The sequence below is a fragment of the Chlamydotis macqueenii genome, chromosome 23 (genome assembly GCF_036417535.1).
Source record: "Chlamydotis macqueenii isolate bChlMac1 chromosome 23, bChlMac1.mat, whole genome shotgun sequence".
In the NCBI taxonomy this organism is placed as follows: Eukaryota; Metazoa; Chordata; class Aves; order Otidiformes; family Otididae; genus Chlamydotis; species Chlamydotis macqueenii.
This window is the reverse complement of record NC_141578.1, coordinates 269,342-297,070: the sequence shown is the minus strand read 5'-3', so window position 1 is coordinate 297,070 and position 27,729 is coordinate 269,342. Positions and strand designations below refer to the sequence as shown.

The 27,729-nt window shown below is 44.7% G+C and overlaps 2 protein-coding genes across 12 annotated transcripts in view; both read right to left on the bottom strand.

Annotated features, from left to right (window-relative positions):
• Nucleotides 1–1,412: 1,412 nt before the first annotated feature.
• Nucleotides 1,413–15,882, bottom strand: MAPK13 (mitogen-activated protein kinase 13). Of its 7 annotated transcripts, none has more exons than XM_086765785.1 (13): nt 15,785–15,819; nt 13,183–15,458; nt 9,287–9,416; nt 8,856–8,914; nt 7,677–7,785; nt 6,584–6,613; nt 6,097–6,144; nt 5,104–5,218; nt 4,670–4,741; nt 4,066–4,145; nt 3,503–3,581; nt 2,042–2,218; nt 1,413–1,707 (listed from the first exon to the last, which is right to left on the bottom strand). In XM_086765785.1, the coding sequence occupies exons 2-13, from the start codon at nt 13,299–13,301 to the stop codon at nt 1,628–1,630; spliced, it is 1,098 nt and encodes a 365-aa protein (XP_086621911.1). In that variant the 5' UTR covers nt 13,302–15,458; nt 15,785–15,819; the 3' UTR covers nt 1,413–1,627. The 7 variants fall into 7 exon arrangements, with proteins under 7 accessions (XP_086621911.1, XP_086621917.1, XP_086621913.1 ...); XM_086765791.1 differs by lacking the exons at nt 13,183–15,458; nt 15,785–15,819 and adding exons at nt 11,301–11,393; nt 12,044–13,176; XM_086765787.1 differs by lacking the exon at nt 13,183–15,458 and having other exon boundaries at nt 15,785–15,882.
• MAPK14 (mitogen-activated protein kinase 14) overlaps nt 15,828–27,729 on the bottom strand; it is a 26,135-nt gene continuing 14,233 nt past the window's right edge. For 3 of the 5 annotated variants that reach the window (XM_086765794.1, XM_086765792.1, XM_086765796.1), the window contains 4 exons: nt 21,994–22,073; nt 19,191–19,269; nt 18,709–18,882; nt 15,828–18,243 (listed from right to left, as the gene is read on the bottom strand). In XM_086765794.1, the coding sequence (XP_086621920.1) occupies nt 18,176–18,243; nt 18,709–18,882; nt 19,191–19,269; nt 21,994–22,073 (401 nt within the window). In that variant the 3' untranslated portion in view covers nt 15,828–18,175. Of the gene's footprint in view, nt 18,244–18,708; nt 18,883–19,190; nt 19,270–19,786; nt 19,867–21,993; nt 22,074–27,729 lie in introns of all 5 variants that reach the window. The other 2 variants (XM_086765795.1, XM_086765793.1) reach the window with 1 other exon arrangement.

Genomic DNA, 27,729 nt, shown 5'->3' with positions numbered 1-27,729 from the left:
TCCTACTCTTATCACAGTGCTATCTGAACACCTTTCCAAAGCAATTCAATCCAGGCAAGTTGAATAAGCATTTTCTCACATCGTCCTACATGTTCTTTTTTCCTTGTCCAAATCCAGGAGCAAAAAAGAGATTATTGTGTTGTTTTTCATCTCGTACAAAACTTTACATCTACTAAAGGAACCGTGTGTTAGAGCAGGGCTGGGTGCAGCTGGCTGGAGACGTGTGCTCTCCCTAGCTAAGCGCCAGCAGCATGCACTGTCACACATGGGGACTCCAGGCATCTGAGAAAGCAATTTCTTGCAGCTACCAAGAATTACTCACTAAATAAGTGAATGAATTAAACTTTACATAGACAAATAAGAAATGCTAGACCTCAATGAAAGTGCAGTAAAGGGAATCAGTGAAGCCCTTATTCACAAGGATGTTTTCTAGCCTGTAGTGTTTTTAGTGATATATTCTATTTAATAAAATTATCTTAGATGCAATTTATAATGATGCCGACTGAAGGAGCTAATCTGGAACCAAGAAACTGTCTGAACTTATTTTCTGTGCTCACCGAGTTGAATTATTGTGTTCCTCTTTCTGCTAATGCTAGATAGTTCATGCAGCATACTTTTCTGCTTTTTTTTCCCCCCGATATATGAACTTTTTGAGAGGATCCCTGGTTTAACTGATCCCACAGGGCAGAAAGAATGAGAATATAAGGGGTCACATCGCTGGGCCATGTAAGGAAACGCCAGCCCTGCTGAGAGATAAAGGCAGCCTGGAGGAGGCAGGGCGACACCAGGGAGAGGGTGCTCAGCGAGAGATAAGCGTGGTGAAGAGAGAACCGTTGGGGAAACCAGGCTGAGCAGAAAGGAAGGGCAGCAGGACTGTTTTAGATTATAACCCAGCTCCTTGGGATACCCAGTCTGCCAGTGAGGGAGGTGGCCTTGAATTCCCAGGGTGTGTTTACAGTTAGCAGTAAGAGGGGAACAGCACTGATCAAAACCCAGGGAAGGAAATAAGCAGAGCAAAAGAAAAAAAAAAAAGGGAGGCAGCGGCCGTCCGGAGTGGGAAGCACCCTAGCAGGGAGTTGTGTGTACAGCACAACTAGAATTTACCGGATTCCCATGGTGTCCTGGAGACAACTCCGTCCCAGCCACCTCGCTGGGCTGAATGCTGTTTGAGTGCTCGGGGAAAGGGGACACACTCAGAATTAGATCGGATAAAGTCTTGTTATGCTGAATTTCACAATTTCTGATTATTTTGCTTGGAACACACTTCCAAGACAATTGTACCTTTTTTCTTTACCTTATCCATAATTAATGTACTAAAACCTGTGCTTGGAAAGACTAATGAGAAGCAAGCAATTAAATCCCTGCTCTCTCAAAAAAGAAGAAAGAAACGAGATAAGATTCTCCCACTTAGTTGCAATAAGAATATATTTCTCTTTTGTGTTGAAAACTGTTTGGGGTGCTTTCCCCTTTAGCAGAACAAAGTCCAATGCCCACGGCATGATGTCATCCTTGTGTTTGCACACAGTGAAGTCCCACAGGTCAAATGATGGCCACCAGCAAGGCAGCATGGAATAAATCCAATCTCTCACCCAGGAGAAGTGAATCCCGTCCACAGCCACACCAGTCGCTACAATGACATCCCACTTCGTTTCTTTGAGTCCTTCCGTGCAATGGGACTGAAGGACAAGATCTCCTTGTAAATATGCTCTTGAAAAACAGAACAAAATAATCGTGAATATCACTAGCACGTGTGATTTTAGAGGACATAAATGAAAGTTTGAATGTTAAATGTGCAGAGAGGAGGTATTCGGTGGAGAGGATGTGGCAGGTACACGCTGGAAGAGACAGGCAAAGCAGAGGGGTAGAAAAAGAGTTTGCCTGAAGAGCTGGAGGAATCTTTACTGAATGCATGAAAGCAAGAGCAAGGAAAGGGAGATGTGCATGATCACTGAGGCACCACCAGCAGGCAGTCGCAGCCTTACTCAGCACGTGCACAGGGAGCAGAGCGCGCCAGCCAGGAACTTCAAAGAAAAATTCTTACTTCTCCACTCATCTATCGAAAGCTTTTCGTGTTCCAGAGAATCATCATAGGACTGTTGTGCTTCTGTCTCCTCCTCGACATCTCGGAACTGGTCAAAATAAGGGTGAGCCAAGGCCTCTGTCGCCGTAAGGCGCTTTTCCACATCCAGCTGCAACATCTTGTCAAGCAGGTCCACTGCTGTAGGAGAAGACAAGGACAGGGCTGAGCAAGGTGCGATGGAGAACAAGCATCCTGTGCATCAGCCCTGTGAGTGATAAGACTCTTGTTTCCAGTATGACATTTCCAGACCTCAAAATGAAACCGATTCCTCAGCCTGGCCAAGGTAGCGTGGAGCTCCCATCAGTGGGGATGCACTGCCCAACAGCAGCCTCAGGGAGCTCTTACTAACAGAACTGGAAGTGTAAATTGCCAAAAATAACAAATTAGTCTCAAATAAGCCTTGCCACACGGATGGGGCTGCAAGAATGAATACAGTGAGCCAGTAACTTAAAGATATTTTTCAGTTTTAATCATTTGCTTTCACTCTGACCCCCGCAACTCAAAATAGTCTTAACATGAGTAATCTGTAAAGAAATCTATACATTCCTAGTAAACAGAAAATTCGGATAGCAACTAGCCTGTCAGCCCCATTCCCCTTGGTTTTAACACCTGAATGCTTTCTTCCTTTCAGCTTTTAGAAGTTTTGCTCGCTCTCAGCTCTAATCTACTTGGGAAAAGAGCTCCTTGTAAGAGATCAATTTTTACCCAAAAATCACACGTCTCAGCTGCCTGTTAAATATCAATAGGTCCAAGTGTTCAACAAACAGTTAGGATCGAAACTGTACTCTTTAAAAAAAAAGAAAATAAACAGAGTGGATTGCGGGGCACTTTTAGCACTTCATCAAAACCTACGATGCCTTAGGTGTGGGGCTGGGAAATGATAATGAAAAAAGAAGAGCTGGTTTGTTTATCTAAATGCTGCTGATCATAATATCACCTGCTTGGCTACAGGCTCCAACCTCTGGAAGCCAATATCAGCCAAAATTCATCCCAACTCTCATACCAAGTACAGCTGAATTATGCAACTGTCCTAATCCTGTAATTTGCATTCCACAACCTAAACATCCCGTTATATCCAGCACCCACTCTCTTCTGGCTTGTTGATAAGAGAGTCAGAGGTTTATCTCTTCCTTAAACAGTCCATGTTACAGGCTGTGCAATTTTAAAATTAAATAAAAAAAACCCAAACAAACAAATCAAGTAAACGGCCAAGAACACCAGAACATTGCTGTTCTAATGCCAATAACAAATAATTTTGCTATTAATTCATACATATTTGCCTTGGGGAGGGGCAGGAGCAAAACCTCCAAGTAAGGACATAGCAAGAAGTTATGAGAAAGGGAGAAAGAAAGTGGCAGCCATGGCGGTCAGCCTGCCTCCTTTCCAACTGTGAACTCGTGAGAAATGCTGGAGACTACTTACCCTGCGGATTGGCTTTGGGGAAAAGCACAGACAAATCCTTCTTGGGGATTTTAGGAAGGGACTTGATATAACTCTTAGCCTGAAAGAGAAAGGAAAGCACAGACATTTACTGCATGTGGACAAGTGCCAGGGGGCTGTGAAATACAGCTCTTGGGTCTCGTGGCTCAGGTGAGCAAAGGCAAATAAGAAGACGAGCAAATAATCCCAGATGTCACATTTCAGTGACCAGTTTGCAAGGAACTATTTTTATCAGTTGAGGTGCAGAACTATTCCTGCTCTAAGAAGGGCCAAACTGGAGAACAGCAGAGGTTAGTGGTTTGCTGGGAAGTCAGATACCTCACCCAGGAGTCCCTGCAATCCACACCAGTTCCCACCGCAACACCAAATCCATGAGATGTGCCACTAGCAAAGAGAAACATCTTCCTTGCCAAGAGAAAAAGACTGCTGTCACTTCTCACTGCTGCTATAGAAGCAGCACCTCTCCCATCTCAAAGACACAGCCAAGTTAACCTCTCCTCACTACACCTCTGCCAGCAAGACCTGAATCCAGTGAGACTTCTTACCGCTTTGTCCTCCAGCTTCTCCACAAAGTCTTCTCCAGGATGCCCCGTTACTTTCAGGATCTGAGTCAGTTGGTCTAGGTCTGGCAGGCTGTGTTAAAGATCACCCGTCTAGGGATGAGCCCCAGACACCCCTCAGCGGCTCAGCTGCAGGCTGGGTGCCGGAGAGGCCAAGGACACGTGGGAGCTATGAGCAAGTTATGATACAAACCCAACAGAGCCACACAATCAGAGACTCATTAGACTGGTAAAAAGAGCTCCAAGGCTTTTTCCTGAGATGCTGTTTTCATCAATGGATAATTTTGCTGGCACAACTCTGCCAGAGCATAAGTCCATGGGGTTGGGGTATACGCAAGGGTTTGGGGATGGAGCTGTGGCCACACAAGGTTAGGCTGCTGACAGAGAGCACAAAGCTGTATTTCTAAGGGTGACTTTTGGCCCCTCCTATTTTCTCTCTGTTTTCCACACCAAAAAGACTGGTCCTTGCAGTTACCTACTGGTAAACCAGACACCCATTTCTCTCAGTAGCCTCATTCGTAAAAGCCCTTTTTATACGTGCCAAGAATTATTACTCGCCCCAGGGAAAAGGTTCAGCTTGAAAGGATACAATCTCTTCCTTTAAACAGCGTTTTCCCGGTCAGCATTTCTGCCATGATACAGCCAATAGACCAGATATCCACTGTTCAGAGAGAAAAAGGAGAAAAAACATTTTAAAAAAGGATGGTAGTTTTTAGGAAGCAATGATTGCTGGGGCTGTCGCCTGCCTCTTCAGTCTGCAGCAGGCACTGATTTAAATTCCACTCCCATTTTCCACCCTCCTCTGTTCTTTCTGTGCTCCTAAAATCTTTGCTTTCATCATTTCCCCCAGGCAGTAGCTTTGAGAGTCGTGCAGCATCTTTGGGACTCGCTCTGCCCCAAGGGACATTGATGATAAAGAGGAAAAACATCTGGACTATTACATGAGATATGACCCAGGCATGACAGTGGGATCTCCCCGGGCTCGTCACCAGACAGTCACACTGCTGAAGAAAGCCAGCTTACCTGTCTGGTTGTAATGCATCCAGTTCAGAATGACTTCTGGGGCTCTGTACCAGCGCGTAACCACGTAGCCAGTCATTTCAGCATCAGCGTGTCTGGCCAAGCCAAAGTCCAAGATCTGCAGTTCACCAAAAGGAAGAATGAGAAGGAAGGGCAGGAAAGAAAAGAGTAATCCTACGGGTAAGTGAGAATCTACTTCTAAGAGGAAACAAAGCAGATCCAATCAGATAATAATGAAGCTCCAACTACACCACAGCCACCCACAGAATGGTTCCAAGAACTAACAGGTTTGTCTTAATTCCACCATAAGTTGCAAGCTGGCTGCAAAACCAAGTTATTGTGTGAAGACCCTGCCAAAAAGATTGGTGCTGTGTGCTACCTGGAAGGTCACTTCCTTTCTTGAAGCTTAAGTTTCCACTCTATGAGCTTTATTTTATTGAGTGGTTCTGGCGGTGAAGACACGCTCGCAGGCCACCACGACTCCTATAAAAACACCCTGCAGCTGACAGGGATGGCCTCTCCGTCAATACTGGAGATGAACCTTTACGGCAACAGAACCATTCGCTGTACTATACAGTTCAGAAAATGCATGCTAGACCACCACACCAGCGAGCTGCAAGCAAGCCCTTCAGAGGGCTGGAATCCCAACCGTCATGTCAATGAATGAGAACCAAAGGGTAACAATGGTTGAATCCAGTTATCCACCTAACACAAGTATTGCTCAGTAGTACTGAATTTATTTAGGAAGTTGTTATGAACTGCCATGCCGCAGGAATTACAGCGACAGGATGTTCGTTCCAAGTCTTGGGCCCTGATTCAGCAAGTTACATCAGCAGGTGATTATTTCTCACTGCCTGAAACTGCCAGGTAATGAAACACCTCGAACTGAGTCTCAGAAGGCAAGAGAAAACCTGACAGTGCCAGATTCCAGCTGGCAGAGCAGTTCCTCCACAATCTGATATGCTACATGCTACAGAGCAGTGCTTCTCCACCTACCTTTAGCTGACAGTCTTCATTCACAGCCAGGTTGCCTGGCTTCAGGTCCTACAACAGACAAGAGCAGAGTAATAAGGATGTTTGGAGTTGCAACGCATCAACACAAGCCTTAGCTGAACCTCTGCTTGCCTTTGATGGGGGCCCATAACATTGCGAATCCAGCATCAATACAGCAAAGACAACGTGTCTGCTAAACTGTACCACTTTAGATGACCATTTTATTTTTTCTGAAACAGCTTTCATGCAAGAAGTATCATAAAATGCTTCCCAGCTCATCAGAAAATACAGCATTTCCTCAAAATGCTGCATAAATGAGTAAATCCAAACACATATAGAGTGTAGGAGGGAGAAGGGGGAGGATGCCAGAGGGACCTCAGAGCAGACAAGGCTGTTAGTGAAATGACCTTTAGGAATTTCTTAACTTTACAACCAAGCTGTGTTTCTCCTAAACAGACAGAAATCAGAGTAGCAGCGCACATGAACTTACCCTGTGGATGATGCCAGCTGAATGAATATACTGCAATAAAAAGAGGAGCCACAATGTGATCACCAGCAGGCAAAACTTTCTGCTTTCCAGCAGCGAAATGAGAGCTACAAACAAGAACTTGCTGAGAACGCGACTCTGCACCCACTGCAGCTCCCCAGTCCCCAGGGCAGCAGTTTGAAAACAAAGGTCTGCACTGAATTTCTGACAGTACTGGCAATGATATTGCCACTCTAAAGAAGAGGCATAGAGCAGGAGAGGAGGTGTGGAGCGATCGCTCCTTACAGCAAATGAACTAAAAACTTCAAACAAAGGCATCAAGATTACAGGTAGGAACATGGTTGGTAGAAAACATGAAAACTTTGTTGGTTTGGGTGTTAAACTGTGTGAAAAAAATCTCATTGTTAAAACACAAAATTAGAAATCAGATTTGAGTTGCAAAAACTGACAATGTGGCTTTTATCACACTAGTTATACCACCTGTGTATTCTTTCCCCCTTATTTAAACTCAAGATAACAGTGATCTGGGGCACGGTGTTATTAAGGTGAGCTCACTAGTGCCTGTAAGCCACTGCTCGAACTCCAGGTGAAGGATGTCAGAGGGCAGCGTTAAGATGTTGTCTCTGCATTCGCAGGGTTTGCAGTGATTGCTTTCTGCTCTCTCAAAGCCAGTTACAGCAGCATATTCTTCCCCTAGTCTATTGAATAGAAAGTCATTCCCTCTGTCTTCTCCTCTGAGAGCCTCTGTTCAGAATTCAGCAGAAGCTCCCATTGCTACCAGCCTCTTCCTTTCTAGGCAGAATTTTGCTAAGGGCTTGGGCAAATCAAAGTGATGCAACCGCTGTCACGGAAAAACCATCACAGGGTCTACGACTGCCGATTACTTTTGATACCTGATTGACCAATGTAAACAAGCAGTCATTTTGATTGATGTGTGCTGGAACAAGAGTGGTTCAACAGCAAATATCTGTTCTCAGGGGATGCCACAAACCCCCGAATCTTCCTATACAGTGTTGGGAGGGGGTTCCATTATGGTCAACCCTGAGGTGATGTGTAGAGACACGGGGTGTCACTAAACTCCTCCAGACCCACCTACCTTCAGCCCTTTCAGCATTTGGTAGACCAGGTACTGGATCTTTTCATCACTGAATTCATGTCCCATGATCTTTTGTAAATCTGTCCGCATGTATGGCATCACCAGGTAGCTAAAAGGTAGTAAGACAAGGCCCTGAGTCTAGGAGAAAAACACAAGGAACCAGGCTAGCCTTGTTCTCACTTGTTTTCCTCCTGGGGCTGTGTAACTTTAACGAAGACAAGTTACTGTGACAGTGTTGCTGGCATTGATGCTGGGATTTCAACCTGCTCTGGAAGTTGCCCTTTCTCCTCCCCTCAAATCAGATATCTGATGTCGAGTAAGAACAAAGATCTTCCAAAATTTAATGATCCTGAATTAGTTTACTTTAGATCTCACGTGATGTTCCATTCTGGACCGCTTTACACCATCTGGGAGCTGAAACATCTTGCATAGCTTTAAAGAGTCTTGCAAAACTGCTGCATTGGCTCCCAAATTTATCTTTGTAACGTTCTCCAGCCCTGCCTCAGAAGACAACATCTAGCTTCCTTCAGTTTTTGGCCTGCCTGCTGAGACTGCTAATTAGTTGATGGTCTTGGAGCAGGAACTGCTCCGAGAGCCTTCAGACACTTTTCCTGCAGGCTGCTAAACACCCAGCCGTCAGCCGAAAACTCAAACCCTGCTTATGCCAGAGGATGGGGAAGGGAAGACGACTCATCCAACCCAACCATCAGCACTCAGGGAAATGCCAAAAAAAAAACCAAAAACAAAAAACCAACAGAGAGCCAGAATCAAGATGAAAACAAAGGTAGATCTTTAAAATTCTCAGTTTCATTACCCCAGGGCCTGATGAACAATACTTCTCCCATCCTGAGTGGCTCAGCAGTCACACAGGCAGCACGTTAGCGTGGATCACGCTACATGTGACACGCTGTGGAATGCAGTGCCTCTTGATTATGTGCATTGGTCTACATACACTGTTCTCCCAGCTGTGAGCGTGGGGTGGGGTCTGTTTGTGTAGTCTGGGTGTTTTAGCCATGGAAATGAACTTGTGCTTTTATTTGGGAATGTCTGGCTTTAGTCCGGCCCCTTTTCAACGCAGTCTGTTGGACTGCGCCTCAACCTGATCTGTTATCCTGCTGCTAAGTCACCGGTGTCTTGGGCAGTGACGGTCTAGACAGCGAACGCAAACCCTAGACTTACAAGTCCTGGAATCCCTGGTAGGAGGTGGCGGAGGTGAAGACATCAAGCAGCCCAATGACCTGGTGGAGGAGAGGAGTCCAAATTTAAACCTGGAAAGCATTTACACGTGGGACTCGGGTAGCAGCCCTCCATTGGCATGTGCATGTGGGTGAGCACCGAGAACTCCATCTGAGGAATCTGAGGACTCCTTGCTGTGCTGCGCAGCTGCTTTTCCTTGTACTAATACACAGGAGCACCCATTACACATCTGCTTCGGCCTGGTGCCAACTGGGCGCAGCAGGCAGGTAGCAGGTAAACCCTACACTGCCTGCACGTGCCAAATGTCAGGACCTCTCAAATAAAATAAATGTGATGCCATGAGAAAGGACTTGCTCCCAGGTGGCAAGAAAACCCCCTTGTTTCAACAGGAATGGAGAGAAATGAGTACTTACATTCTCGTGTTGCATGTGCTTCAACAGCATGAGCTCTCTGTATGCTCTCTTGGCAAAGATCTCCGACTGGAACGGGCGGCACAGCTTCTTGATAGCCACTGTCTCCCCTGTCTTCTTGTCTAGGGCTGAACTGCAGTGGACAAATAAAAACCAGTTCTGACAGCAGCAGTGCGTTTTAGCTAATTTTGCAATACCAGAGGTCTGCTCCTAGAAAAAAAGCTAATTCTGGAGCTCGCAGAAGAACAGCAAACAAAGGCTCCTTGATCTTTCCCAAGAGGAGCTCTGCACGCACAGATGTTACCCTGTATGATTTTGGGCAGCAGACCACAGCCCCTGCTCTTTGGAGGATTATGTGGGACACTAAGCAAAGTATTAGTGGCTTTTTTCCCCTTAACCTGCAGAAATGAGCCATGAGAAGAGTTCCCTCTCAACACAAACGGTTAAAGGTCAGGATTAGTTCTAGCTCTGCCTTTTCCTTTCCTAACACACGGACATAAGGGAATAAAGCAATTCCTGGTTTGCCATCTGCCTGGAGGTTGGTGTCTCTTACGGTATGTCAGCTGCCTTCGCTGTGCTCTGGGACAAAGGCAGTGGCTGTCACACATGGAAAATACAGGCTGCTGGAATGAACTCTCCTGCATCCATCCATTCTCCCTCCATCAAAGGCATCTTTGATGCTATACATATGCTTCTGTGTAAAAGCAGGTCTGGCTGAAAGTAAGTCTCTCATCAAGCTAATGAAAGCATGGTACAACAGCTGTCACTGGAGATGTGACGCATTACTCCCTCTGGTCACATTTGCTGTTTGCGGCTGGATAGGGCGATCCCGTGACACTTTCTCTGCTTTGAGAGGCTCTTTGATCAGGCTCCAGGTTCACCAGATAAGAAGTGGAGAGGGAGGTCCTCAGGCAGAGGTAGTTGTAATGCAGGATCCTCGGTGGTGTCTGCAGGGAGATCCCAATGCACCCATCATGCGTTGGTGCCGCAGTCACCCCTCCAATAGGCAAACAGATGAAGAAAGGGCTTTCCCTGCCAAATATCACTGTGGATTTCCAGAGCAGTTCTCTTCCTTTAAAATCCTTATGTCATCTCCTGGGGAAACAGAAGGGCTATAAATCAGCATGTTTAGTTCCTCGTCTTTCAGCTGCACAGTGCAACCGAGCCCATGTGAATTAGTGCTTTGCACGCGTCCTCCTGCCTCACATAGACACTTTTCTCCTGCTTCCTTCTGCAAAGGGATGCGTGATTCACCCTCACCAGTCCCAGAACACCAGGCTCCAGCCACCACTCCTTCCTCAAGGCTCTCGGAGGACCTGAGACAGGGAGGGGCAGGTACCATAAAGTTGTAAAGCAGAGGACACGTTACCACGACCTCCAGGGCCATCACACCGAGGCAAGACTTCATAAATGGAATAAACAGGGAAATGCCATCTATAATGATGCAATCAAATGGTGCATTTTGCTGGGCTCAGGGCTGATTACAGTAGGAGAGGTGGGAATATCCCACTCCACACGGCTTTCCCTTCGGTTCAATGCTGAGGAGGGGTGATCAGTTCCTTGCTGAAAATCTTTAAAGGCTCTTGCACAGCTTTCTCCAGTTGTCGGCCGCAAGTGTTCAAAGCTGTGGTGTGTCCTCTGGCAGTCTGGGCTAGCAACAGCCCTCATCATCCTCCCCAGTACCAATCCAGTCACTAAGGTCCTGTCCAGTCACTCCAAGTTGCACATGACGAGAGCAGACACATCCTTTGGGGGCCTTGGTATGATGGTGATTTTGTCGATGCATTCAGCTGGGAAAAGTAAAAGAAGCGCTGGAACGACTACACAAGGCAGTTTCAGCGCTGAAGATGGCATGAGGTCCCTTAGGAGGACAGTGAAGAGTTGTCTCAGTTTCAGGACTTCAGCAGGTATCAGCAGAGGGGACAGGGAAGTAAGAGGAAGGGAGTCGAATCAAAGAGTCAAACAGCTTCTGCAGAATTCAAGGCAGGTTTCCTAATCTGAGGGTGCACGTTCTTACCTGCCGTCCCAGCTGCTGGCCTGCAGAGCATCCAACCCCACCACCCAACATGGGAGAGCTGGGATGGAACTTCAGCCCGCCTGGCACAGACCCCTGCCATAGGGCACAGCTAAGAGTTAATCCAGCTGACACAGCAGGAGAGCCCAGCCCGACACCTCCTCCAGCACAGGTTTAACGATGGCTGGAGTCTGGGAGGACGCTGGGCACCCTGTCCCTGCCTCGGCTGGCAGAGATCGGCAAGCCCAGCGCTGGAGGGGTCAGAGACTCTTCCACAGTTACATTCAGCTAGAAGCCAGATCGCTACAGATTTTGGCAGAATTAATGAGGAAAGAAACACATCTTTGCTGTTTTGCCTGAGTCAGTTTCTCAGCTGCTCAAGGGGGTGTAAAAGCCAGCAGCTCTGAGCAGCACTGCGATAGGAAACCTTCTCAGCAATTCCCAGCAGAGGACAGCAAATCCTAATTCCACACACTCCCACCTCAGCACCAAACCCCCACTGCTGAGCACTGTCCGTGCCATACCACCCCCCTGGACCCCGGGACACCCATCCCTGCCTCCCTGGGACCTCCAGAGCCACCGAGACTTTCCCTGGGACCAGTTCACTATTCATCTTATTATTTAGGTTTTTTTGGGGGGTTTTTTTGGGGTTTTTTTTTTTTTTTTCTGGTGGGCAAGGAAACTTTGGAAGGATTTTTCTTCCCTTTTTTGTACTGTCTTTATTTTATTTTAGTCTTCCTACTTACCTTTATGATAAAACCCAGAAAACACTGTACAAATGTAAAAAATGTCAAGCTTAGTCTTGCCTGATTTTCATTTAAGCATCTCAGAAGCTTAACTGCACCTGGACAGCAAAGCGGGGAAAGGAAACGCTGCATGCCGCTTTGTAAACAGGCAGCCAGGGGACAAGGACAGAACCTGGGCCGCAGGGTTCCAGGATCTGTGCTGTGACAGCCAGCAGAGAGACTTTGCCCAACACCTACAAAAGAGGACACACCTTTTTTTTTTCTTTTTTTTTTTTTTACCTCGGCATGTTATGAAACAAGGGCTCCGTTCAGATCCTATCAATGGGCTGCTTCATCTTTAACCTTTCAGAAAGTCACCCGTCTCCTCCAGTTCACCAGCGTAAACCAAGCAAGATCTGACTGCTGCTTGCTGTCGCTACAGGCACCTTTGCCCAATGGATTCATTAACAGCAGCTCATGCTGCTGTCTCGTAGGGTGAGGTTTATCGTCAGCCAAAGGAAGTCCCAGTCTGTTACTGATCCTGGCTTACAATAATTTCTATCTATTTGATGATTTCAAGCTGGAAGCACTATCAAGGCAAGGTCCAGCTCCTTTCCCCAGGCAGCCCAACATCAGCTGCCTTGGACCACGCAGCAAGGACACGCTGCAGCCACCCCGTTCCAGTACGCACCTCCGTCATCATCCACAAATTGCTTTCAGATGCCCAGGTATTTTCCCCCCTCCTTTGCTGCCAGACAGAAATCTTAATGCAAGCTTGAGATCAAGGCGGCTCAAAAGCTGCCTGATCCCCAATGTGAGGTGACACCCCAAACTGCCTCGCTGCACCAGGCAGCTCTGCCTACCTGACCACTGAGCCACAGCCTGGCATCTGCCGAGGCGAGCTCGGGTGGGAAACGTTCCCCTCAGCCCACTCGGGGTGGCCACAGGAAAAAACATCTCTGTTTCTTCAAGTGACCAAGTCTCCAACTCGCTGCCCGCGCCGGAGCAGAAGGCAAACTGCCTTCATCACACATGCAAATGGCCTTTCCTAATGGAGGGGTGCCGACCGGCGCCTCCTCGTTTCCCCCTTGGCGCAACACTTTAAACACCCCCAGCTCTCCCTGTGCTGCTGCCTGCGGCACAGGCAGGACCCCACTCACCACACCGAGCCGTAGGCTCCGGACCCCACGGGGTGGAGGGACGTGTATCTCCTGGGCAGCTCCCAAAGGGTTTTGTTCACCTCCTGTCTGTAAAAGCCTCTTCTCCTTGCGATGTTCATCGCCCAGCGGGTGTGGGACTGCCACCCCCCCAGAGTACTGGAGCGCGGGCGGGCTTCTGGGGTGAGACGGGGACAGCGAGGCCTCCTGTGCTGGTAAAAAAGGCTCTAGCAAGTTTCGTTCTCCCTTTTCAGCTGTTGCAAGCGTGAAAGGACATGTCTTTGGGCCCTCCTCCCTCCGCCTCCACATCGGTGGAGGTGAGGCATCAGGTTTCCCGACACGCCTCGGTCTTGTACAGGTGCCTCTGGACTCTGCTGCGGGAGCTGAGCGCCCAGCCCGGCAGCAGGCGCACCTCTGGCAGCCCCGCTGTCACCTACAGCTCTTGCTCTCCTGCTTCCAACCAGGCCACCAGCCGAGAAATGTCCTCATGGGGCTCCGAGGGGGTCTCATGAAATCCCTGCTCTAAACAAGCGGATGAGTAAGGACTCGTCGAGCTGGGGAATCTGGGGAACAAGCCACAGTGCCTCGTCAGACAAGCAGGGACATTCTTCTTTCAAACTGATGGAGGACAGCTCCAGGCTCCTGACGAAGGACACCGCAGTGTTAGATCCACAGAAGAGCAAGGAAGCGATGGTGATTTTCTCCCAAGCTTGGTTTCCCAGCAGAGCAGAGATGTGGTGAAAGCAGGCTGAGGATCTCCACCTTTGTCCAGGTGACTGCAGTGAGGAGGCTCAGGAGCAGCCACGAGATGGGACCATCCCGAGAGCTGGTCATGCCTCAGGCTTTGCTGGGTCTGATTTCATCTCCTGCAGCAGACTTAACCCCCTTCTCCGGTCTTGTTGGATGGCACAAAGCCCAAGTTCACTGCTGCGCGTACTGGTACCACGCCAGACCAGCGAGAAGATCCGTTCCTGGTAAGCAGGGAACACCTCGACATTTTGCTCCAACTTTAGGAGCTCAGGTGCGGCTCCTGCACAGGAGGTAGGTGCATCCTACATACTTCCAAAGGAAGTGACTAAGCTGCGCCTTACAGAGCCAGCCCAGGTGCTTACACCGTGCAGAGCCAGCCCTGCCCGTGGCCTCATCCACAAAGGCGTCCCTGCTCTGAGCACATCCATGCAGCAGCGTTAGAGCCAAGTTGCCTGATAAATAGGAAATTTTGGAAAAAGCACTGTCAGGGTTTTAGGAAAGATTCATTTTACCCGCTTACAGGCAACGACTGTGACATGTATTAGCGTTGGCCCTTACGTTCTTCAAACAGCCACAGTAAGGCCTGCAGTTTTATCAAACACAACTAGGGACAAGGTGCCACAGCAGGTTTTTAACCTTGCTTACGTGCATACGTGGAAATAAGCCCTGGCTACAGCAACAGCGCAGTCAGGAAAGAACCTGACACTTGGCTGGGTTCTATAAATACACCTGTGAGCAAGAGGTTACAGCAAAAACTCCTGGTACATGAGCAAACATGGAACTCATTGGTCATTTTATGAACACAACTCTTGCTCAACTGTGCGTGCACACGCGGGTAATCAGCACACAATTAAGGAGTTTTAAATAACTAGGGCATGTCCTGGCTGCAGAAAGATGAATTCATTCAAGTGACTGTCTCAAATCAAGTGAGAAACCTTAAGTAACTTGATTTTGTAGGTGTAGTTTATTTTTTTCCCCAATTCAATTCTTACTGATTTGAGTATTTTTTTGCTAACCAGGATATCTTGTAACTGAGCACATTCTGTACTTTTACATCTTGGGTGGTGTGGATTTTATTTTTCTCCCAGAAAACAATAAGTGACGGGGACTGTTTAGGCTTTTTTTTCCCCTCTCCTCTCAATTTGTACCGAGGCAAGCAGAAGGTGAAAACAAGCAGGGAAGCAGCTGAAAAAAACACCCCCACACTTTTTGCACTTACTGACATCGGCTGCTGCACAGCTCTGACAGGGGAGCATACACGCTGTGGGCAGCAGCTACCTGACCCGGGCCAGCAGGAACCACCTGGTTTCAAGGCCCGGTTATTATAATTAATAATAATCAATAACTGAAGTTATTTATCAATGATTTCAGTTATTGAGGCTTCTGTTAGTGCAAAGAACACAGCTTTGGTCAATCATTCTTCCGACTGAATGGCATCAATACACAACAGATGTTGGAAAATCTCCACTGTGGAGAGCCACGAGGCTCCTGCTCCCATAAACACCCTTCCACCACCAACCAGATGGCAGCTGAAGAAAAAAAAAAATCAATCACTTTTAAATAGCAAGCAAAACAGTACTACTGGGGAGACGCCCTGGGTCCGGGCAAGTAGCAAAACGCTGGTCCTGTTGTGCTGAGTAAGCGCTTCCCTATACCAAACAGAAAAGAAAATTTTTTTTCTGTTTCCAGTACTCATGGTCAGACTCTAAGCTGGTTTTGTAGCACAGAATTCACTTGGGACACACATGGACACAAGCCCAGTGTCAGCTGATGGAGTCAGGCAACAAGTCACCCAGCCTTGGGCCCCCCGCCCCAGCCACCACAGGATCCCACAGGACACCAGGGAGAAACTCACCCCATGCGAAAACCAACCCTGTAAATACCATCAGCACAGTAAATCTGAAAAATAGGTTTTATTTTTAACCAGTGGTATTGTGACATCTTATTTGGCATAACCAATTACAGCAAAATCCATGGATAGAAACAACATCGCGGATTTCTTCCGAGAAGTATGTCCTGCTCAGCCTGCAGGCAGCTGAGCAGCATTGCACTGAGGAGGGGGAGTGCATGCCACATGGGCTCCCATCAGAGTTCGGACTCCGAACAAAATGCTCCCACTCACGCACGCGCACAGACACACACAGACACAACATCTATATTTTTAAAAATCTTTAGCAGTATTTCCGCATGAAATCACACATAGCATCTACACATAAAATGGCTGATAAAAATAGTCTTGCTGTAGGTTTACATAGTATATCTACATTTTCATTTGACAACCTGGACTGCTGGTCCAGCAGAAAAGGGAGGTTTTCAGTCTTGATTTTATTGGGCTGAAGAGAGTTTTATCCCAGAGCACGAAAAACCTGCTCTCTTCATCTCACCCCAGACCTTTAAGCGTTTGACCTGAAGAGATCACTGGAAAGTAGCCTAGGAAGAACCAATCACTTTGTCATCTGTGTCCCATCCCTTTGTGCTGCCTCCTCAAACACGGCATAAAAACACTACAAACAGTTCCTCTCCATCCCATAGGTAACACGAATACAAAATACTGCAAAAGCCTCTCTCCTCACATACACAGGGACGTGTGCCCACACAGGATACCTGCAACAAATAAACATCTAAAAACGTCTCCTCCACGAGTCCTAAAAGCAGGCTCCTGCGCTCCCCAGGTACAGTTCTAGCAGGTAAACGTGCTGAGGAACCTCCCTCCTGCCAGTCTAACTCTGGGCATTCCACTCGTGCAGAGTCCTGTAAAACACACAACGTTTGAACTACGTTTGCATTCAAACATACTCCCTTTTCATGTTTCCTCAGGCAGAGACCAACCTGCTAAAAAACAGCCACGAAGCTCTTATCTGAGAGGGTAAAAAACCTCTAGTAAATGTTAGTTTTTTATATATATAAATATTTATATTTATAGATACAGACAGTGAAAGGGAGATTGTGGTTTTATGCATGCCTATTTCCTTGCTTTGGATTCCAATACTTTAAAAAATTCTTCTCAGGAAATAACTTAAGTTCTGGCACAATATGCCATAGTTGTTTCTTTTAAGAACTTTTTTTTTTTTTTTTTTTTTTTTTTTTTACACAAGAAACCCTCCATTCCAAGCTCTCTTTCTCTGAAACCAGAAGATCACAACACAAAGAAAAAGGTGCATGTTTCTGTGCCGTATATTTTATCCTTTCCTCGTCAAAGTCCCCAGAATGGCAGGTATTTCACAACGAGCTGCAGCACAAGAGGAAGGATGCTGTGACTTCATGGCACTGGCTGAGGTACTCAGTGAAACAGTTCACTGACGATTTAACTGCCCCAGTGCCTTCCCCAAAAAAATAATGACAAAAATCAAGCAGCTCTACATGCACATACAGCTACAACATGCAAAACCACCCCACCTTTTAAGGAACAAAATACACAAACGTGTGGCTAGCAAGAATCTTCTCCAGCCTCCGGCTCCCGGGAGCTAATGCTGGGAAGCCTCAGAACAAGAGGAAGGGAAGACGGAAAAATACAGGAACCCCCCCCCCCAGGCCAGGGGCAGAGGCTGTTGCCTCGGAACGTTATTTCCTGATTACACAGAGTTCGTGCCTGGCTATCTGGGAGCCTTCACCCTGAAAAACAGCAGGTCAGAGATTTCCACTCCAGACTTCCTTTCCCCTCTTCTCTCCATTCATTTAAGGCACAAACATATTTACAGTTTCAAACAAAACCTTTTCATGTTCCAAGAACCAGACATTAGGCAGGCTGTACACTCTGCTGGACCAAGAAGATCTGGATGCAAATCAGCCACCTAGCATTGAACAAGGACATCCCTCAACCCCACCGTCAGTCCTAAAGAAAACAGAGGACTCTCAGGCTGTGAGACAACTTCCATTATTTTGAGGTTACTTAATTGTAGAAGAATTGATAAATGGCAACGATTGTAACCAAACCTTAAGTGTCAGCTTCCCCACCTTGCCCCAGCAGTGCAAACTGGTTGAGCACTGCTGCTCTGGAAGGACTGCAGAGCAGTCAGAACAGGACTGCAGAGGCTCACCCCAGGCTGTACACAGAATACAAGAGAGCATGCAGCATGTTTACATAGACTCAGCTTTCTTCCCTCCCTCCCCCCCAATTCAACACACACAAAACCCCTCCACCAAGGAGAATATTGTTGTGACGAGGCACTTGAACGATAATTGGAGAGTCCCTACAAAAAGGCCTTCCCCTCACAGTGAAGTGGGACAAACAGAAGAGAGCAGTTTCTCAGGACTCCATCTCCTCTTGGTCGAGCGGTGGTGGCACAAAGCTGATTACTTCATCGTAAGTCAGGCCTGGTGGGAAAATTATGAGAAAAACTTAATACGCAGTACTAACGACATCCCTCATTCAAGAAAACCCGCAACAATCTTAAAGGTTCTAACACTATTTTAAATTAAAAACACGGTTTAATTAAGAAGAAAAAGAGAAGAATGGTTACACCATTCTCCGAGACTAACGTCCACGACAAAAGCTATTTCCAGACCGTGGAGATGTAAGTTTGAAAACAAAGACGTGAGCAACTAGGTCGCCGACATGTTTGTATGCTCATAGTAATAATTAGTCACTAAGGATTATGCTAATTAAGTCCACAGCACATGGTTGATTCACTCAGTGTAAGGACTTCAGAACAAAGAGGATGCCCGCATTTTTATCCGTTTCTTTTGGGCTTCTTAACTACAACAGCTGAGCTGAACCACAGGTTACGGAACGGATGACAAGGGAGGGGGCTGGCTCCCTCTCCAGGCCCCCAGACTCACTTTTCCATTCTTCAATCTCAAGTTCTCTGCTTTCAAAAGACTGGTCATAGGGGTCTGCCACTGGTTCATCGTCCGGGTCGTGATACTGAGCAAAGTAGGCGTGGGCCAATGCTTCTGCTGCAGTAATTCGTTTGTCTGTATCCAGTACCAACATCTTCTCTAGCAAGTCCACAGCTGCAAAAGCACCGAAACAGAAAAGAAAGGATTTGACATAGTGAGCTGTGCAGCGTTGTACTCTGAAATACAAGCTCATAAAAGCCCAGTGTCTATGTGGAATCTGTAGTTTCTCAGGATCCACTCATCACACAGAATTTCTTCCCTCTTATACCCTACAGCCCACACATACTTTTAAAACTCTGAAAATAGTATGTAGCTCTGTTCTGAACTACTGCTGCAGTCAAAATAAAACTTTGGGAAAAGTCTTGGTGTCCTAGGACACGCCAGCTTCAGGAAGAGCACAACATTTAAAAAGTGAGCCTTACCTAGTGGGTTGGCACCAATAAACACATTTTCAAAGTTCATTTTCGGCATGTAAGACAAAGACTGAATGTAGTTTCTTGCCTGTGAAAATAAATACTCTGTTGAAGTATAATACAATCCAGCCACCAAGACAGAGTACATTTCACTCATCCTGTCTCCTCGCTTTGCCTCCTCTTTACTTACTCTGATACTTACTAAGCCCATCAGCGTTATCCCTTCCCAACTTGAGGCCACTCAAGACAGCAGAGGAAGAGCTGACATTACTTGAGGGTCGTGCAAGACAAAAGCAAAGTGGTGCTGCAAGAGCCGACTGCCTTCGAGCCCCACAAGGCTGCATGCAGCATGGTGTTGGTAAGCTGCACAACATGGCACACAACACAAAACCGACTCACATCCAGGCTCTCCCAAGTCTCATCAGTCTGTGGTTGATTACGCACTCTCCAAATCTCACATCTCGATTTAGTACAAAAATCTTGCTGACGAGCAGGTAGTTAACTGCCCACCCCATGCCACATGCAAGCACATCGTTTAGAGAAGCAGTGAACACTGCACGTGGAGACCTGCCCTGCAAACCCCTCCTCATCTGCTCAGGTCTCACCTCGTGGCTGGGCATCCTGTTAATGAGATATGCAGGGGGTGTTCCTGTCAGACGCATGATCTGCTGAAGCTGGTTAATATCTTAAGTGCCTAGTCAAGGGCTTTGTTAAAAACGGTGCAAAAACCATTTTAAACAGAAAACAGCTGCATACAAAGCATCTCTTCTGCAAACCACAAGGCAAAAGCCAAACATGGCAGGGTCCACTAATTTTTTTCAAATACTTGTGAAAAGCTTAGCAATTACACGAGCGAACACCTAAAACAACGGAGAATTACTGATCAGGTGGTAACAGTAGCAGTACAGAAAGTATTTCCGTCCACAATAAGTAGCATTGCACTACAACACGGTTGCATTTCCCAACAGTTTTAAGCCACCAGAGTAGACATTTCATTTGGCTGAAGCTACTCCTCAAAAATTTTCCTAGGCTGCTGCAGCTATAAACAGCCTCAGAAAAATGAACAAAAATTACAATTTTTGTTTCTGTTTTATCTTCTGCACTGGTTACCAGCTTTTTTTTTCCCCCCTTGCTGCACAGAAAGTACTTAAGTTCCTTGTGGTGCAAAGTGAAATCGGCTCACAGCTGACACCTCCTTCTAAACAGCTTTGAATGCACTTTGATACGTGGGCGAGGTGACAGAAGGCAATAAATGCAAAATTAGCAAAACATTAGCATTGCATAAGACAAAGTTAGCTGATGTTAGTGAACAGAGAAAGTAAGAACAAGTAAAGTAACACAGTAGAAAAACAGAATTGATACAGTGACACACTAAAGGCTCTCAAACACCTAATGGTTTTGCTATCTCCGTACAATGGAAAAAAAATCAGTAAAAACAGTACTGGTTCTTTTTTAAACAGACTCTTGATTTAAACCTGGCTAGGTTCTTTTTATTGTGCAATGTTTAAAAAAAAAAAAAAACCAACAAAAAAAAAAACAACCAACAAAAAAACCCTACGCATTTCAATCTTACGTATGCAAACTAATCTTTTGCTTAACCTAGTCAACCTTGAAGCTTATCTCTGTCACTAATCCCCTGCACTTCCAGACTACCCCCTTCTCAGGATCCCAAAAGGTCAGTTCACCGGGCACCCGAAGCAACCTGCACTATTCAGTTCTACCCTTCCAAGGCTAGAACATGCCAGTGCGTTTTAAACTGGTGTGATAATCAGCAAACTGACCCATTCATTCCTGCTTGCACTGCATGGTGCCATCAAAGGTAGTTCAAGGCTAACGTCACACATCACATTTACTGCCACTGTTACACAAAAAAGAATGTAAGCTGCAGTACAAAATAATCTCATCATCGCTCTCCACCACGCTGATCCTCTGTGACGTATCAGAAACAGCAGAGTGACTTGCTAAACTATGCTGCTAGCTGCCTCTATGCTAGTGCACTGCTCACTACCCATTAACTTGTTAATTTGCACTGCCAACAGCATCTCTTGCTCTAACTTTTATGCACTTCACCTCCAGAAACAGGTAAGATTAAACACCATTTACTACTGTCTTTGCAGAAGTTCACAACAGAAATAGCATGGTGGCTCAAAATAGAGGCCACTCTTTAAAAAGGAGACTGCAGAAAGCTTTTTGTGATTACCTTGATAAAAGGGCCCGGTACAGCAACACTATTTGAAAACATGGCAGAATTAGTTATATTCTCAGCAGACTATACACGGTGTGCCCTGGAAACAGCTGCCATATAAAAGCACCTAAACAGCATTTTGGATTTTATGCTACAAAACCAAAGATAATGGCAGTAGTCTTTGAGAAATTATCATGCTACAGAAGGGACTGTGTGTGTTTAGAGGATAACACACTTGCTCCTGCTAAGAAAGATCCTTGGGTGGGCAATCTGGAGAAATAATCATCGAGACGAGCCTCAAGCTCTTAGCTGTGAAAAATACTTCCCCAGCAGCATCTGATCATAAAATATATCACGAAGTATAAACTCATAAACTGAAAGAAAAGTCACGAAGCAGTAAAATGAGAACATGGAACGAAGAAATCATAGCACAGGCAGAGGTAAGAGAAATAAAGATCAGATACACACAGCAGAAGAACTCAAAGCCATCCAAGAGCAAAGAATGACAAAGGAAGAAAAATAACAGAAAATAAATCCCACCACATACTACAGGTTGACTACAGGAGGGCAACACACAAACTCCGGACTTCCAAAAGGGCAGATATTACAATCAAAGTGTAAACTCACAGACTCTGAGGAGATTTTCTTCAAAAGCTCAGGCCCTGGGGTTCCAACGAGTCTCAAAATGAGCTTCAACTGATCAATATCTAATGATGGACCATAAAGGAAAATGCTGGGACAAATCAAAATGAAAAGCGCAACATATCAGCCTATTAATGTTGAAAGTTAACAGCTGCCAAGGCCTTGACTGAAAAGCTACTTTAAGCAAACTGTTAATTAGTCTTGTTTACAAGTGAGTATCCTGGTATAACACAGCTCCGTCTGCATCAGACGGACTGAACAACTTGTCTGTAAATACACCACATGCATTGAATTCATCACTGCATCCTTAGCTACCGCAGCGTAGAAGCCAAAGCTTTCGCCCGCTGGCAGAGGATCAGTTGACGTGCTCACTTCACCCCTCCAGCCCCACACCGAAGTAGAAGCAGTTAGCAGGATTAGGTTGTGTTAGTGATAGATGTAAAGTAAAGCAGAAGGCTGAAAAGCGTAGGCACTAATATTTTAAAAAGTCAAGGCCTTTTGTGAAAACCTTCCAAGGTAATTTAGCTACTTCTAGAACTGAGAAAGTAAACGACTGGACCCTGCTCGTGACCTACAGCATCCCTGCAGCTGAACACGGGGTGCACCCTTCTCAGGCCCAGAATGGCCAGGGAGCAGCAGGGCAAGAGGCCAAGGCACCTGGATCTCCCTCCTGCCCAGCATCAGGGAGAAAAGAATATGGGCTCAGATTTAAAATCTCTATGTAGAAAGCTCTCGCAACATACATCGCAGATGAACAGATGTTTTATCCAGAACAGACGTTCCACCAGGCCACTTACTAATCTGAGCTGTCTTCTTTAACAAGGCAGAAAAATTAAATATTTGGCTTAAGTGACAAAACATACACTTGAGGGGAAAAATAATCCGCTAAAGACACAGTTTTACATCTAAAACTCAAGATATTAAGGAGACAGAAGGTATATTTTTCATTAAAAGAATAATCTCCCTTCTGTGAATTATCCTCTATGCTGCCCTTCAAAACCTAGAAGTGATTTCAGACTGTGCCTGTAATGCTTGCATTTGCCCTTAAAATTACAGCAAACTACTTACACATTTTCCTTTCAATAAAAGTAGTCTGCTTACTAGACAATGTTTTTTGTTCTGGGATCAGTGCCTTCCCAATGTTTTAAGACACAGCTACATTTCCTTGCTAGAACATCTTTGAACTCAAATAATACAAGAACTTCAAATATTGTCTCTTTTATTTAAAAAAAAAAAAAAAAAAAAAAAAAAAAAGCCTGAGTTCCTGTAATATTGGCAAGCTGTAAATGAAGGAAATCACCAATATTTTGCTAAAACGTTTCTCTTTTTATGTAAACTTCGGTCTAAAGTTTGACACATGAAATGAATTAAAAGCCTTGGAAATAGCACTTTGTCAGAAGAGCTGAACTGATTTCTCACTTCTCAAGTTGCTTGGCCAACTCCCACCTACTTAAACACTCAAAATGTAAGAGTAAATCCAAGGTACCTAGTTGGATTTAGTTTATCTGCTGAATTGCCAACTCTTAATTATCAATGCTTAAAATGAACTCAGTATATCTCGGAGAATTAGCAAAGGTTGCCACACTAACCACAATTAGCTTATTTAAATTGGATTTTCTTCAGTGCCATTTAAAACAGCCCTTACACCTTTCACTCATTGCTGTGCAAGAAACAGTTGCGCAAATTTTGAACTGCTAACATGCCTCAGGAGTCACTTGTCATACCTCAGTTTAAATATTTAAATTCTTTTAAAGGCATTTAAAATCACGTGCACCAGGTGTGCCAGCAATGTTGGCGCCCAGTTTGCTGTCAGCTCTTTTCCCAGGGGACAGGGTGCTGGTGGAAGATACTTGCGTAAAATGCTTTGGTGTCTTCTCAAACAAACAAGAGAAAACACAGAATGCAGAACTGGCACTGCTGCAGGCATGCCAAAACCCAACCTCTGCTTCTAGGTTTAGGCCTGCCACGTAGAACCTGTTGAACTGCAGCACTCATTTAACTGCAAGGCCTGCCACGTCCCACAGAAATGAGCTGTAAGCAATTAAAGACAGAAAAAACAGTAAATACAAAGCAAAAGAAAAGAAAAAAAAAAAAAAAAGACACATGTGCATGGAGAAGGAAAGCGCAGCATGCAAACCCCAAATGCCATCACCAAGGTACCAAGGTACCCCCAATGACTGACAAGTCTCAGTGACTCCAAAATCCAGAAAACAACCTGCCATCACCATCAGCAGCAGGCACAGCAAGATTGTAAGAGCTTATCCAGGCAAAGCAAAGTTCAGAAGTTGTTTTAGCTGCCACCGCAAGCAAGAACAAGATGTGTCAGAAGAATATGGAATTCAGACTGATTAGTTATCATTTAAGTCTCATACTACTGAATAAAAATAGCAATAAAAATACTCTTCAGAGTTTACAGGGAATACAGTCAAAACATACAGAAATAGAAAACTGGCTGAACTAGTACAAAACATTAAAGATATTCTTATTTGTATCACTTTATGCAAATCAAATTATCAAACTTAAAGTCAACTTTCCTACTTATTTGTATGAATCATTCACATTACAAGAGCTGTAAAAGAATTAAGAATATACATGTTTAACAGAAACTGATCTTGGCATAAAACAGGTAATATAACAAAAAGAAAGCTGTAGCTATGCCTCCCATTAAAATCCCAAAGGATTCTGATTTTTGTTACCTCAATTTTTCATCTCTGACTAGTCTTTCCCACAATCTCACTCTGCTTCGCCAGCTCCTACCAGAGATGTTACCAATCTTAGAAATCCATCTTTCATCCAAATAGTTCCACCCATAGATTACAATAGGAACAATCCAATTAGCTTACATTCAGACTTAAGTTTGAAATATTGTCATAATCCCGCAGAACTAAGCCTGTATTAATCACAGGCTTTTTTTTAAGAGTATCTACAATTCTTGCTTTAAGTCAATGACAGCCATGTTCACAATAGCTAAGGATTAGGTCCTTCAGAATTCAAAACTAAATTCAGCGTTAGTTTATTGGTGGCATAATCATCATTGGATCGAAGATCATAACCTCAGAATACAACTTTACTACTTAACAGATTAAATTAACTGTACAGCTTGCCTCTACTGAAGCTGTTTACAAGTAATATATGCATCTCTGTGCTGTGTAAAGAAATATTTGATGGACTGTAAATAACATTATACCACTTCTGCTAAATCCTCGGTGATTTAGGTGAGGGACCGATATTTCAAACAAGAGAACCATCTGAACGCGAGGATGATCATCCTGAGGAGGCATTACCTATCCTGTCACTGTAGCTTCACACTTCCAAAATGAAATAGGTATAACTGAGAAAATTAACATCTTAAGACTAAAGAGCAAGAACAATGTCAAATTTTCAGGTGTCAAGAGGAGCAGTTTCCAGCTTCCTGAACACACAGAATAGTTACATTGCCTCCAACCGCAAAGTGAATTCCCTAGAACTGCAGTGGATTTGGATATACTACATCCTTGGCTACCAGAAGCATGGTAAACCTGCCTTCAATTAAGTGCATTAATATTAATTGTAAAGTCAGTAAGTCAACAATTGCATAGTGATGCTGCAGAAGGAATAGAGGCCTCGGCAAATCTGTTGATACAAAGACACTAAGAGCCCAGAAGTACCCAACAGGATCTACGCTTCAAAAATCCCTAAAACTTTCTCCAAAAATCATGCATAGATAAAGACTTCAAAGAGCCTTCCAGGGAGAAGCTAGAAGCCATTGTTATCTTACTTCTGCCTGGTGTCTCGAGATACGAGCAAAGCTGGAGTGAAAGTAGACAGCCTGGAGCCTTTCTGGATCCTTCAGTAAGTGTTACATGCACAAACAAGATTTGCAACCACAAACCTGCTCCCCTTACAGTTCTAACCTCATGATCAACCAGCATATATGTTACTTAAAGCGGGAAATCACACACATGGACTGTAAGAACTAGAGCATTGCATTACAAAGTTTTATCTACAATGGGAAAGGATTGGGCCTTGTTTTTCTTAAAATCTAACCAATTCAGAACAGAAAAAGCATTTCATTCAAAAGTGTTACTACCATTTGCAAAAGAAATCGAGCATTTAAGGTAAAGCATCACAAGCATCTGCTAGGAGATATAAAAGAGTAAATATCTTAATATGACAAAGCAAACAATTTAGATCCTAAAAGCAAGCTTTATTTTGCGTTGTGGATATTATTGGCTATAATTCACAGCTAAGAAAGCAGCTGGAGAAAAGCTTTGCAGGCTTGGAAGATAACTGTTTAGTTTAACTCATAAAGAACATATTGTGAAGCATTTCTTACACATTGCAACTCCTATTAGCAAATACTTCATGTGCAAGTATCAAGGTTTTTAAAATCTAAAGTGTTACTAGGGTTAAACAGTGGCAACAGCTTAAAGACTTTTGCTTCGTTTGAACCCGCAATTCTTGATTTCTCTTTGTTTTCTTGACAAACAAAATGCGCCCCCAACACAAATATGGCAACTTTTTTTCCAGCTTCTCAGCCACTTTCGTGTTAGTTCTGCTTCTGTCCTTCACAATAGAAAAATATGTCAGAGACAACTAAACAGTAAAGTACAGCAAGTTCAACAAGTACGGAGAGAGATTATGAGATGGAGACAGGTAGAAAAAGAGAAAAAAAATAAAGTTAAAGCACATTGAAAAGGGAGATGAAACTGTGCCAGAACTGGAATGAAAGCCTCCCCCTGCTGAAGAGTTCCAGAATCTAGATACTTTCCAGAAATAATGTAGTACACAGAAGGCCAGCACTTCTAACACTGGTTTTCTTTTAAATCAAATGCCAGCATATTTGAATTAACAAATATAAATAATAATAAATTAATAAAAGCTATTAAAATAAACAAATTGTGGTTGAAATAATAAAGTTTGTTAAAAGTGGGCAATGTAATTTTCTCTCGTGAATCAAATACAATTTCTAGGCAATGATAAATCTTGCCAGTAGGAAGTCACCCCTCTATGTTGTGTGGCTGAACACACAAAAGCTCTAAGTGTAACAATTTCTACCAAGTCTCGGTTCTAATTTTCCAGGGAAAATCAAGACCAACTCTCACAAAGCGCTCTCATGAATTTGCCAAAATGTCCTATCCAGCCCACTTTGGTGCAGCAAAAAAAAAAAATGTTTAAAAAAAGATGTTATTCAGGCTTGATTCTTCACATCAATACAAGCACACAGTAAAAGAAGGCTCAGAATTTGTTCCTGCTCAAGCACGGAAGCAGAACCTAAACATTTCAGAGGAATTTGGCACTGAAGAATCTGTAAAGCCACTGCTTTCACAGCATACCACCAGGAGACAGAAGAGAGGCCAGAAGGTATGCTTCACATTAGCCAGAAATCTGAAGCGTGAGAGGATCCAGAGCAGCCAGCCTACTCCACACAGTTATTTTCTAGAAACTCAAAAAGCAATGAATTTAAAATAAACTTAAAGGAAAATAACTCCCAGAAACAAACAACATGTGAGTAATTCTAGTGACACTAACAGACGATAAAGAGGAACAGAGCTGCCTTCTTGCACAATGTGATTGTTTCCTGTGCAGCAAAATCAAGAACTCACCTCATCATACTGTGAGTAAAAGAAGACATTAATTTAAAAACAAACAAAAAACCCCACAATCAAACCCAGAATTTATTTTCTTGTGAAATACATGAAAGTGAATATCTCTAACTTCCACTTCAGAAAAATATATTAC

Excerpts from the sequence above, each read along its gene's own strand:
- MAPK13 (XM_086765785.1), bottom strand. The coding sequence starts at position 13,301 with ATGAACATCGCAAGGAGAAGAGGCTTTTACAGACAGGAGGTGAACAAA. Across the intron at positions 9,417-13,182 it reads GGAGCCTACGGCTCGGTGTG|TTCAGCCCTAGACAAGAAGA; the intron begins GTGAGTGGGGTC and ends TGTCCACTGCAG. Across the intron at positions 6,145-6,583 it reads CAGCTGGCATCATCCACAGG|GACCTGAAGCCAGGCAACCT; the intron begins GTAAGTTCATGT and ends TGTCTGTTGTAG.